This window comes from Micromesistius poutassou (genome assembly GCF_964030765.1).
Source record: "Micromesistius poutassou genome assembly, chromosome: 6".
Taxonomy (NCBI): domain Eukaryota; kingdom Metazoa; phylum Chordata; class Actinopteri; order Gadiformes; family Gadidae; genus Micromesistius; species Micromesistius poutassou.
In genome coordinates, this window is record NC_140276.1 from 1,840,632 (window position 1) to 1,854,485 (window position 13,854).

The 13,854-nt window shown below is 47.5% G+C and overlaps 1 protein-coding gene across 1 annotated transcript in view; it reads left to right on the top strand.

Moving 5' to 3' along the window:
• Nucleotides 1–13,854, top strand: part of LOC311344733 (protein diaphanous homolog 1-like) — a gene marked incomplete at its 3' end in the record, with an annotated part of 43,058 nt that overhangs the window by 21,832 nt on the left and 7,372 nt on the right. Inside the window, exons 16-17 of the mRNA XM_084469085.1 lie at nt 1,712–1,826; nt 1,961–2,092. Of these exons, the coding sequence (XP_084325211.1) occupies nt 1,712–1,826; nt 1,961–2,092 (247 nt within the window). The remainder of the gene's footprint in view (nt 1–1,711; nt 1,827–1,960; nt 2,093–13,854) is intronic.

A 13,854-nucleotide genomic window follows, 5' to 3' on the forward strand; every position in this document is an offset into this window, starting at 1 on the left:
AGAGATGGAGAGAGAGAGAAAGAAAGAGAGAGACAGAGAGTGCTTCCAACAGTGTGTGTGTCATGACTATATGATTTGTGCTGTCCTCTCATCTGTGATGGTTAAAACATCAATACGGCCCTCTGTCTCCCTTTAGCCTAAAGCTACTGTTTAATGGCTTCACTCGGCTTCGTCAGCATTTAGCCCCTTTCGCTCCCTCTCTCTCGTTCTCACTTTCTTCTCTCTCTCTCTCTCTCTCTCTCTCTCTCTCTCTCTCTCTCTCTCTCTCTCATTACCTCTCTCCTTCTTTCGCACTCACGAGCGCGTCTTTCTTTCAGTCGGGTGCGTGAGAGGCCTTTTGACGAGGGTGTCACAGAAATTGCTTTTTAATAAGGCTGCTTCTTTTAACTGCGCCACCGAAAGATAATTAAATCGCTGCTCGAGAAGGACAGCATTCTTTTGTAGTTTAAATTAACTTATTTTTCCTCTGCGCCACCGCCACTCTTTTGCCCTCCTTTGGCAAAGCTTTGTTTCCATCCTCCTTCCCCTTCTCTCAAACAAGCACGCACACACGTATTCACACACACAAATACACACACATACACGTCTACACACACACACACACACACACACACACGTATACACACTCACGTATACATGCTCACACACACGGATACACAAACACGTATACACACTCACACACACACTCACACAGCCGGTCTGTATCTTTCACCGAGGTTTTTCATCCCTAATGACAGGCATCACATATTCCTCTGTTTTATCTCCCCCGCCCTCCTCTCATTCTCTCGCTCTCTCTCTTTCGCTCTTTCTCTCTCTCTCTCTCTCGCTCCCTCTCTCTCTCGCTCCCTCTTTCGTTTGCTTCTTGCTCGATGATGTACTTGTAATTTTTTCTTCTTCACAAGAACCACTCAGGCTCAAAGTTAATTGTAGGTTTGGTCCAAATTGAGAGGGAGTGGGTATATATAAATGACGGAGGAAGATGAACGGGGCGGGGCCCGAGTGTCATCGTGAGATGCAGCATAAAGCATTTAATTTTCTATAGAGACGGAAGAATAAAGCCCAAAAACACTTTGTGATTTGGGCACAGTACAGCAGCACTCCAGATATCAAAGTCAAAACCCTCGATTCTGACCTTCCACAACCTGTTGGCTTTTTTATGCTTTTTGTTGCATTCGGCCTTAACAAAAACATATCGAGGGAGTGTTTCTAGCTATCGTTAGCCCCTCGAGCCGGTTGGTAAACGTGTGTCAGGTTTCAATGGGGCGGTGGCTCTGTAGCCGTACCGGCTACCGGTGAAGATGGAGCAATGGAAAGAGTAGGGTAAAGCTCCACTGCTGTTCTCCCCCCCCCCTCTCTCCTCCGTTTCTGCTCATTTATTTAGCAACCACTTCTCATCTTCAGAACCTGTAGCTCTGCCTCCTAATTAACTCTTCCTCTGTCTGAGGCCGACTCCTCTCATGGGCTGGCTACTGGCTTCTAAATCATTATTTCTCCCTCTCTCCGTCTCTCTCCTTCGCTCTTGCTCTCTCACTCACTCTCACCCTCTCTCTCTCTCTCTCTCTCTTTCTCGCCCGCCCACACTCTCTCTTGCCCGCCCGCCCTCTCTCCCTAAGTAACTTTCAACGTCAATTATATGCAATTGCATTGATAACAAAAACAGATATCAACATTGACGGAAGAGTATGTAATCATGTCGGTTCATGTCTGGCAGATTGGACCAGAGGACCTGAATGAGAACAGCTTCTGGACCAAGGCCAAAGAGGGCCTCTACGAAAATAATGAACTCTTTGCCAAGCTCACATTGGCCTTTTCCTCGCAGACCAAAAGTGAGTATATTCTCGGCAAAATGGCACATCTTGTAAGGTTTTAGCTTGATACACTAGCTTGATACCAAAAAACTAAATTCTGTTTTTATCCTTTTTATCCTTTTCCCTCCTTATGTACAATTCCACTCTGTCAGCGTCTAAAGGTAAGATCAGCACTGAGACGCCTACACACAGCTACATCCCTACCCCAAACTCTCTCTCTCTCTCTCGCTCTCGCTCTCGCTCTCGCTCTCTCTCTCTCTCTCGCTCGCTCTCTTCCTGTCTCCGTCTGTCTCTCTCTCTCTCTCTCTCTCATTCATTCATTCATTCATTCATTCATTCATTCATTTATATACTGTATGTATACGCACATCAGTCTCCCCCCTGCAACATGCACCCAGATTAGTGGAGACACACATGTTTCAGTCTCTAAGCCGACGCACACACCGCCAATCTGTTTCACCCTTTCCACTCTCCCTGTGGAGGACAGGCTGCACATTTGCATTCCTTCAGCAGCATAGTGTCAAAACAACCTCTCCCACCAGCCCCCGAACACACCGCCCAGCCCACACTGGGTCTCTCAGCCCGGGTTTGTGTGTGTGTGCACGCGCGCAAATCTATGCATATTGTCATCCTTGTCTTTGTGCAGCAATGTCTGTGTGTGTGTGTGTGTGTGTGTGTGCTTGCCTGTCTTCTGTGGCCATGACATTCTAGGTATAGCTGGAGAGAGAGAGTGGGAGATAAAGAAAGTGAGATAAAGAGAGGGGGAGATAAAGAGAGGGAGAGAGATGGAAATACATGACCAGGGAGAAGGTCACTAATGTCCTTTGACTTGCCACCTGCTTTCATTGTTAAGGCGCACACACACATACACCCACACACACACACACACACACGTGTGTGCGCACGCCCAAACAAACGCATATACACACCTGCGTGCACATACACAAATGCACACACAGCTGCATGCGCACACCCAAACATAGACAAATTCACACACACACACACACACACACACACACACACACACACACACACACACACACACACACCTGTCCACCCCTGTCACCTTGCCCCGGTGTCACTAAGCCTTCTGCTCCACTCTTTCAATATTCATATTGGAGCCAGGACAATCAGAGCTCCTGGCCAAAACCATGCGCCGTGTGTGTGTGTGTGTGTGTGTGTGCGTGTGTGCGCAGGCAGGCGCTTGAGTTCCCCAGTGTATAGACACATGTGATTTCTGACTGATCTTCAGTTTAGATGCAATCTCCATACTCTGCAAACACAGCACACACAGCGACCCGCAGCCCCGTTCTGCCCGCTTGGGCCCGCCAGCTGTCAGCCCCAGTGAAATGTCAGGGCTGGCAGCTGTCTCATCTGCATTCACCTGTACCAGGGAGCACTAAGCCCGCCTGTCAGTGCCTCCCCCCCCCCCCCCCCTCCCCTGCCCCGGCGAGGTTATGATTCGCCATGGCAGGCGCCTGTTCTCCTGGATGTCTCCTAACCTTTTCCCGGGCACTGACTGTAAAGACACCCTGGCCTTTCCCTGAGCCCGGCACCTGTCTGCAAGTCTGCCGGTGGGGGGGGGGGGGGGGCGCATCATCAACGTCTCGCCCCGTTACTGAACACGTCCGTCTCTCTCGCTCTGTGTCTCTGTCGGTCTGTGTGTCTGTTTGTGTGTGTGTGTGTGTGTGTGTGTGTTCACCCTGTACACAGGATTCTTTTACTGGGTCAAATGTTATTTTCTCCCTTTTCTTCCCCTGTCTCTTTTTATTCGGTTAGTTTGACAACGGTGGTGGCATTTCAGTGGCCGCTGTATGCGACATGCATGGTGCTATGTGCGCTGAACGAAATGGGCTTCATGAAGAATATCTCCCAATCACAACATCTGCTAGCATGTATTGACACATGTAATTTCGTTACACAGATTTCGTTTTTAGGTTTCGGGCTGAGGCTCACTGTTGCTTTCATCTGATTGGTTGACTTGCTTCACCAGTCAATGAGTAGCACCATGGTTGGATGCAAACCGGGGCTAAACAAACTACCATAGTAGATAGTGATCGACCATCATAGGCAATATCAGCTGCTAGTATGTTTCAGAATGACGAATCTAACCCCAGCCTGCAGACTCACAGGGTCATTAGGATTGATTTATATATTCCCTTCATCCACAAGTCAAGTGTCCCATCTGTCTTTATATACGGCAGCCATTTGACATTTTCACCAACCTATCTTAAGCAGATTGAGAAACATTTAGAGCAATGTGCCTATGAAATTTCAATGTAGGACAAATCCCGGTACAGATTGTGCTTAAAGAATGACATATTTTATATTGTCTATTTCCAATACCACATTTGTTTTGTGTGTGTGTGTCTTGAATATGGCAATCTCCTGCAGTCCAGCAGAAGGTCAAGCTAAAGAAGAAAGGGTAAAAAAGAAGAAAGAAAGAAACACTCATCTTGCGGTTATGCAAAAGTGTGTGTGTGTGGTGTCCTTTCAGGTCAAACTCAGTGGTGAGCAGATTGACCTATCTGCTGCTTTGACCCTCCATCCCACTAGACACACACACACACACACACACACACACACACACACACACACACACACAGCTTAAGGCCAGTGACATCCTTCTGAGCTCTCAAACCTCTCCAGTCCTCTGAGAATCCTACCCAGCTGGCTCTGAACCTATCACCACCCACACCCAACCAACGATGCCAGGCTGGCCAGCTTCAGGCAACCCCCTTCACCCCGTATTGGCTCTGTATCCTCCTCCTCCTCTTCCACAGAAGGCCAGAAGGATGGTCAGGGTGAAGAGGTGATGACCTCTGACCACTGATGGCAGAGCAGAACTCAGAGCAGATCAGAGGAGACAAAGTGAATCTTGCCGAGCGCAGCTCCTCTGGACATTAAACTGCATGGACATGCATTGATAAATTGGCATCTATTCCACACACACACACACACACACACACACACACACACACACACACACACACACACACACACACACACACACAAACACTTTTTCTTCCAGCGTTCATCACTGCGGAGTTGTGTATTGCATTCCATTTTGCTAGCTTTTTTATATGTTGGTTTGTTTCGGCTCTGGCTAACCGCTGATGTAAATTTCAACTGATAAATCGACCTTTTCTGTTTGTGTTGACGTCCATGGTTGGCATAATGGCATTCTAGCGTTGTTAGAATGCCATTATATTTTGTACATCTGTTTACCTCTTTGTGAACCTTATCTGTCATAACTTCACAAACTTGACATTTGCTTACACGTGTCATTATTTCTCTTCTATAAAAGTACCATAAAAAGATCTGCCAGATATCTACGTCCAATTCTCTTTTTAACAAGCAGACACTTGGCATCCAGTTCTTGAAAGTCTGCCTGTCTCTGTGTGTGTCGCTGGCTGGCTGGGACAACAACACACTTCATCCTCTGTGTAGGTGTTTGTCTTGTTTGGTCGTCCGTGTCACAAGCGTCTAAATCACTTGTTGTTTAGGCAGAAAAACAAGAAACGACTGAAAATGAGCTTGACTGCAGTCGAGCGTTGTTCTTACAGTGGTAACTGAGCCCGTTAGGTTGTTCTTCCCCACCACAGCTCTCATTTCCGCCTCCTTTGCTTAGTAGCCTGACAACCAAGCCCCTGGGAGGATAGAGCAATATAGTTTTGGACACACAATATTAGAGCCCTCGTCGCTTGGAGATTTGGTGCGCGGGAACACCATTATTAATATTGAGCTTGCAAGAGAAGACATTTCCCTTGATTGCTTTTCATAAATAGTAGACAAAGCTGAAGTGACTCATCGTAGAAAAAGAAAACACAAAAGTCTCCCACTTATTTTCCCCTGCTGGCAGAGCACCCCCTGCTGGTCCAGCCAAACACCCCACACCTTTCTCCTCCCCTGTGGTGGGCCTTTATTTTGCTCCAACAAATGATCTCCTAGCGTTTTTGTGAGCTGCCTGCTGGTTAAGCCAGTGGCACCGAGCTACCACGCTACCTGCAATGTTTGCTGCTTTTGATGAAAGCATGTTCCGATCTGTCGTGCAATTTCCAGCTTTGAGAAAACATGTTTGTTTTGTTTTCAGTGGCGACGCCAGCTTCTGTGGGAGTGTTTGCGGGGGGTCCGCGATGATTGGCCTGTCACAGAGTTGTGGTTTTTGTAACTTCACGTCAAGCAGACATTTCCAGCTCCCCGGAAAATCTCAACACACTGCTTGTTTAATGGGTACCGCTCGCTGCGTTTGCTTATTGAAGCGGGTTTGTGTGAGTGGGGTTGAATGATTACAGCCAGCGCTCATCCCCGTAGACACAAACGCCTGCTCTGAAATCTCCCGTCGGATGCGTTCAGTTAATTGTTCGTTCAATAAATCCTTTTTTTATTTCTTCCTTCTCGTTGGCTTTTAATCATCATTAGCAGCCTTCCGCACCACAAACTACTCTGACAATCCATTATCACTTTTTATATTATTTATCTTTTGATATTGCAGCTTTTGTAACACAAACTGGTTATATCGCCTTGACGGGCTCCTCCACATTTAGAGTGTATGTTCCTGATGCTCCGGGAGAACGGGTCTAATTCGCTGCCGGATAATTGCCATTCTCATCTCCACTGGCTTCTCTTTAGTCTCCGATCCAGCGGTCCTGCTATGTTATAGAAGAACTTCTGGGGGGTGGGGGGGGGGCGGGGTGAGGGAACAAAACCGAGTCTGGGTCAGAAACCAGAAGCTCAAGCGCAGAGTGATGCCTCGTTTCCTGTTTCATTACGGAGATTCCCCCTGAAGTGATGCTCATTGGCACTAGGGCTGCAACTAACGACTATTTTAATAGTCGACTAGTCACCGACTATTGAAACGATTAGACTAATCTGATAATTAAATTTTTCTTAAATTTAGCATGAGGTTGCTTTAATTATGTGGAAAATGATAATAAACACAAGAAAGATGGGTACTTCAATGAAAAATGCATATTTTATTCAATATATATATTGTAGATGCGTGTGTCGTTGTGGGATGCTTCATTAAATTAGAGTTGCTTACAACGGATGTCGACAAAGTCTTTGCTCCTGGACATAATGTTCACTTTACATGCACTTTCTTGCCTTTAACCTCAATGAATTTGAAGTAGTGCTTATATCTCCACCTTGAAAATGCCAACTTTTCATCAGATTGCTCCGGACTCGCCATTTCTACTGCTTCATCGAATCTGTTTGGTGTTTGTGTGTGTGTGTGCATGTGGCACGCGTATCCTGGCTTGTGTGTAAAAACACTGGCTCCGATTGGCTACCATGAAACACGACTCTGCCTTAGCCAATAATAATCGCTTATCTCTTTGTTAAACCAGCCGGCTCCTCACTAGCAATTTGTGTGTGCAGCCGGGGTGCGTTCGGATTACACAGTTTATTCAATCAATTCATAGTAACACACCGCATTTAACTGTCAGTAACAGTAATGGCGTTGTAACAACGGAAAAATGTATTAGTTAGATTACCCCGTTACTGAAAAAATAACAGCATTACCTAACGCCGTTATTTTGAATGGCGTTATTACAAACACTGCTCGGATGAAGCGCTGGGAAGGATTTAAGCACACGGTTTCCACACCGCGGGCGCGGTTATCCACCGAGATAATAATTTTATTTGAAAAACAAAACGTATTGGCTTGAATGTTACTTGAATCTTACAGAGGCGAGTCAGACTCTGTTTCGATCAACTGTCCGACGTGCTTTCTCTTCAAATGTTCGTGCATCACCGAGGTGCTGCCGTGATACGCAAGGTCTGCTTTGCAAACCTTGCAAGTAATCTTTTTATTTGCCGTATCCAGGCTAAAATGCTATGGAGGTAGATTTGTGTCTTTATTATGCAATCAAACAGAATAGGTTTGAGAGCAAAACTTTCCACACTGCAATCAAAAGATAGATTTGAGAGCAAAACTATCGACACTGCAATCAAAAAATGTTTTATTGCAAGTAAAATAAATGTGATTAAAAATGTATTAATGGGAATCCAAAAGTTTTGTCTGCAAATCCAAAAGTTTTGTTTGCAAATCCAAAAGTTTTGCTTGCGAATCCAAAAGTTTTGCTTGCGAATCCAAAAGTTTTGCTTACAAATCCAAAAGTTTTGCTTGCTGTTGAGCTGAAACTCCCTCTCTCGTTACTAACTGTGGATGTTGCCAAGCTGTCACTCCGATCGAGACTGGCCAATAGAGACGTGTCTTACATCTTTCGGCGTAGGTCCCGCCCACAAGATTCAGCTCAACAGCAAGCAAAACTTTTGGATTCGCAAGCAAAACTTTTGGATTCGCAAGCAAAACTTTTGGATTCGCAAACAAAACTTTTGGATTCGCAAACAAAACTTTTGGGGAATCCCAAAAGGGATTCCTTTTGGGGAATCCAAAACTTTTGGATTCCCATTAATACATTTTTAATCACATTTATTTTACTTGCAATAAAACATTTTTTGATTGCAGTCTTGATAGTTTTGCTCTCAAATCTATTTTTTGATTGCAGTGTGGAAAGTTTTGCTCTCAAACCTATTCTGTTTGATTGCATAATAAAGACACAAATCTACCTCCATAAAATGCTCCCAAACTTTAGAAGTTTTGGTACGCGTAGTTGCTGTGTAGGACGCCGCCATTTCTGTATACGTTACCGCTCAGCAGAGACGCTATTGCGCATGTGCGACTCTCGGCAGAGATTGTAATGAAGTGAGATGCTTCACTCCGTTGGAAAAACACGTCTGTCGACAATGGAATCCATTGTCGACAATGGAATCCATTGTCGACTATTTCTATTATCGATTTTTGTCGACAACGTTGACGAATCGTTGCAGCCCTAATTGGCACAACTGGAAGGGGCTTTCAGAATAGGAATTAATAGGTGTGTTCCTACGATGTCCACACTACACCGTCTTGATTTGAAACCTTTACAGGCACCTTTCTGCAGTTTACTAGTGCTGGTCCAGTGTGTGTTTGCCAATGACGTTGTTACACATCCCTGCCTCCAGCATCGTGATTAGTTGAAACAAATATGTGGCAACATCAAGTGAAACACCCCGTTCACCCAGATCTGAGCATGTCCGCTTTCAGACTGAATGTTAATCTCAAGTCTGGTATGTTGTGAGACTCGCTTCTCTTTAAGGCTATGTTCTTTTCAATTCCCTGTGTGTGTGTGTGTGTGTGTGTGTGTGTGTGTGTGTGTGTGTGTGTGTGTGTGTGTGTGTGTGTGTGTGTGTGTGTGTGTGTGTGTGTGTGTGTGTGTGTGTGTGTGTGTGTCCCGTTTTGCCTTTTTAGCGTCATCCTTTTCTGTGATGTTCCGTCTTTATTTTTCTGTCCAAGTTGTGCGTTTGATATCCCAGGCTTTTGATGTTGGTACCTCAGAAAGCCCAATTAGTAGGAGAATGTTACAGTGGGGTAGATAGTGCCAGGAACACTGTGTGTGTGTGTGTCGGCTTGTGTTATACGTGTGTGCGAACGTGGTGGCGTCAAATTCGCTTTAATAGCGCCAAGAGCACATGTGATTTGTAATGACTTACATAATGTAAGTCATTATTATCCATCTGTGTTGTTTACCCTACTTCTGTACTCTGTTTGGGGTAGCCTGGTGATGTTGGGTCCCCAACCTTAGTACACACACACACACTTACACACTTACACACTTTCCTGTTCCTGAAATGAGGTTCCTGTTACTGAATTGGCGTCTGCTCTGTTCGCCATGATGGGTTTCTGCAGGCCAGGGGCCAAATTGATTATTGGACAGCCAGAGAGGAAATGGTGCCGATGTGTAAGATGTCTTGGGCGAGCGTTTCGATTGTACTCGCCCCGCGGCGGTGCCTGTGTTGACGGGGGCGACAGGCCCCTCCGGAGAATTGTTCTGGAGATCTGCAGAAGACTAGATGCTGGGAAGGACTTTGGTGTGCACATAAACATATCCTGTTTGCTGCTTGCTTGTTTTTGTCTATTGTCGTCCCCCACCAATACGAACACCCACTCAGACCCACGCGCTGACACACATACTAACACAATATACACATAAGCACACACATTCCTGGTTTATTCCAAACTTGGAATTGTATTCTGCCTCAGGGTTTGTGTGTTTGTCTTTGTGCATGCGTCAGTGTGTCCTTAAATGAGAGTTTAGGTTTACTAACACAGTCACAAGAGAGCTGCTTAAAAAGGCATCCAATAAGGAAAGCTGACTAAATAGGGAGCAGGACTCGCCAGATGATCAATGTTGTGCCTAGATTAGAAGTTACTTGTGAAGTTGTGTGTGTGTTGCAGCGTTACCAACAGCGGTGGTCCTTGTTAATAAATCACATGGTGTTGGGTTGGGACTGCACAGAGGCGGGCTACTGCCAAAGGGACGTTAATGCTGAGGAGAGGAACAGAAAGCAATGTTCAACAGAGAGAAGGGTTCTGTGCACACGTTCTCAAGCCGCTCCTTTGGATGTCCTCCTTATGTGTGCTCAGTTATTACTAGCATTATGTCCACAGGCCTGGATATACCCTGCCGTTCTGGTTCTGACAACGGGTGTGCGTGCGTGCGTGTGTGCGTGCGTGCGTGCGCCGACGGGAACACTGGCGGCTCACAAGCAAAACATGTGGCCTGCATGTTTGTCCAAAATAACATGGAGCGGAGCTGAATCAATGTTTGCAATCTAACCATAAGTTGGATGCAGTGCAACACTAGGGTACCGCGTGCGGTGCTTTAACCTGACTTCTCACAGGCCGCTTCTGAAACGGGAGAGTTTTTATGAAGGATGTGTAGGGAAATTAGTGTTTTGAGTGCATACCTGATCACAGCGCCACACCTGAGCTCCTCTCCATACTCCGTAAGTCGCTGCATTAGCAGTGCTTCAGGTTTGCTTTGACTCACCCCTAATCCCCCCCCCCCACCTCGCCTGCCCATGAGTGTTGTGAGCACACCGATGGCTTCTGGGCCCTTTCGCAAAGAGAAAACACACACAGAAAAAAACCTGCCAAACGCCACTCATTCATCCGGCCTTATCAGGTTGCAGCACATCTGTGCAGGAGCTCGCATCGAGGTCTCCTGCCAACAGCGCTCTCTCTCTCTCCGTGCACACCAGCGCCCGCGGACACACATCCACGCGTGCTTTTGTCCTCCCCAGTGTGCGTTCACTCCATCCTTCACCCCCTCCCTCCGCCAACGCCACCTCCCCAGCGTCTCTGTTTTACATGCAAATGAAATAAGGGTAGTCTTGCCGGCGCATTACGCCTGTGTGCGTCTAATCTCCATGCCGCCTTTTCTCCTTCCTGGAGATTATCCCTCTCTCTCTCTCTCGCTCTCGCTCTCTCGCTCTCTCTCTGGTGTTTATCGGTTCAAATGAAGGCAAGGCGCCTTGTCTCCTCTCCCCACTCGGCTGCGCTCCCTGCCAGCCACCCCGTCAGTCAGCCAGCCAGCCGGTGATGGGGCCAGCGGGTCGTCGCTCCTCACCACCATGCCGTCACCTCAGTTCGAATGTTTCCCGTGGGCTGTGACGGCTGAGCGTCCAGGACGCCGCTGCTCGCCGCGTCGTGTTTGTGTGTTTCCGGCGGCAACCTGTGCCGGTGCTTATCCGGCTAATTCCCTCCCCGGGAGCTGCGTGTGCGTGGGCGGCGTCAGGGCCCCCCGGGGGGTCCGTGGCGACGGGCTCCTGGCGGGCCAAGAGGGAACATCTAATCAAGTCGAGGATAGGGATCTGTGTTATCTCGGTTATATATCTCAGTATTGTGAGGAACTTGATCCTGACTGGTCAATAACGTTGTGGGGGATGGGCATTCATTAACATTTTCGGGACACCTCACCCCACCGGTCTCCAAATCAAAGGCTTCAAATCCGACATTCACAACAACCAAATACACAATTGACCTTGTGTTTACCTTCACGACCCAAAAACTGTAAAAAAAAAACAACAACAACTCCAATAACGTTACAGATGTGAGTAACTCATATCCGATCACTGTTGTAAACTGGTAGGAGCGGATAAACCACTCTGAGCTGTCCCATTATTGTAAAACAGTGTACTTTGACGGTGCTAAACAACCTTGGCTTCGACTTGGTCGCAGAAACAGCCCTGTCGTACATCATTTTCCAATCATGGGAACCTGGTCCTGGTTCAGTCCTTACATCTTCTCTCTCTGGGTCCCACTCTTTGTCCCCTATCTGAAATTCTGGACCTGTTTTAATGCTGTGTGTGCTCATCATTGTGTGTTGACATGTGCGCATGTATCTTTAAAAAAATAAACATTTTATTTGTGACGGCCCAGGGGATCATGTAGATGTTAGATCTATGTTTAGAAAGCATGTTAATCGAGAATAACATGGATACGGAACGCGCGGCCAAATAAGGAGAGCGGGAGATAGCATGAGACGGAGGTTAAGAGCGGGGGATAGATTAACCTACTATAGGCCACTCAGACAGTGACTCGAGGCAGAGACATCTTCCGCGCTCTCTCTTGCTCTCTCTCGCTCCCTCTCACTCTTGCTTTCTCTCACTCTCACTCTCTCTCTCTCTCTCACTCTCGCTCTCTCCCCCCCGACACACTCTAATGCGCTCACAGCAGTCTACGCCCAGACTTTGATGTCACCGATAGCAAGGGATTTGAAGAAGAGAAAAAAACCTCTAATCAAAGCAGTAAAGAGCAACAACTTCAAAGGTAAAGATGACAAGATAGCGGCATTAACCCCCTTTCCCTATAACCCCTGCCTCCCCCCCGCCTCGCCATCGCCCCCCCTGCCTGCTGACACAAACAAACGCCCCCACACACACACGCACGCACGCACCTCCTCTCCCCGTCTTCCGCTATCAAAGCCTTTGAAAGGGGCTCTCGTCAGAAGGGACACCAGATGCTGGTGATGGCGGTACGAGCGGAGATGGGAGGGGATGTGGGAGAGACCGGAGCGCTGGCACAACCCTTCCCGGGCATTCTTTTTGCCATCATGTTTTTTTTTTTTTGCAAGTCATCCGCGTTGAGCAGGCGCGAGTCACTTCGGATTTCCGATGTGCTCCAGGTCACGGTTGCTTTAAAGCAACCAGCGGGGCTTCCCATCACGAGACGGATGAACGGTGTCATAGATTTAGGTGCGGCAATTTGGGTCGAGGGCTCCGACAGTACGTTAGTGAGACTTCCCGTCTCTGAATGGGGCTACACGAGGTGCGCTAGGCCCGGCCGGCTCTCTTCAGAGCTATTAGTCCACTATATCAGCGCCATTATACCAATGACTTCCACACACCGGCGTACACACACAGTCCTCTGGCAGCTGCACATATTAAAACGATCAATTCCACATTTATAGCGTTCACAGCCTTTCTGCACACTCCCGGGCCTCCTATGGCACACATTATCATGTTTTATTACGGAAGAAGGACATTATGTCCCTGAATGGGGCACTGTGTGGTGCTTGATGTGTGTGTGTGTGTGTGAGTGTGAGTGTGCTCTGACTGGTGCCCAACTTTTATGGCCCCTGGCGTCCCGTGGCCCCTGGCCTGCGGTCGTGGAGGCTGAGCCGTGTGGCTGGCCCAGTGGCATCTCACACCAGACACCGGTGGTATTTACCAGGCTAGAAGGATCAGGCCACGCTCCATTTTCTGACCTTAATTTGCAGCATAACAACAACCGTGTGTGTGTGTGTGTGTGTCTCGTTGTTTTTGTTACACTTCTATGCACAAGTGATACAATCAGCCCGTGCCCGTACACGCACATAATCATTTGCATTTGTGCGTGGGTGCACTGAACATTTAACATTTCTGAAAGTGTGTGTGTGTGCGTGTTCGCTTGCTTTATTCCTCTGTGTCTCTGTGTGTGTCGTGCGATGTGAGTCCTGAATTTGGCTCTGCCCACCAGACACCTTAATTTTTCACCACGCAATGTGCCACTACACTCTGTGCCGCATGGAAATGCTCCCTCTCTCTCTCTCCCACACTCCCCCAATCAAAGCAAAAAGCTTTGAGCTGGATTAGCACTCAAGTCAATTCCCTGCAGACATTTGCCTTCATTTTGGCCACTTTCAGGTACTGGTTCTCCCACACGCCCCTGCCGTCCTCC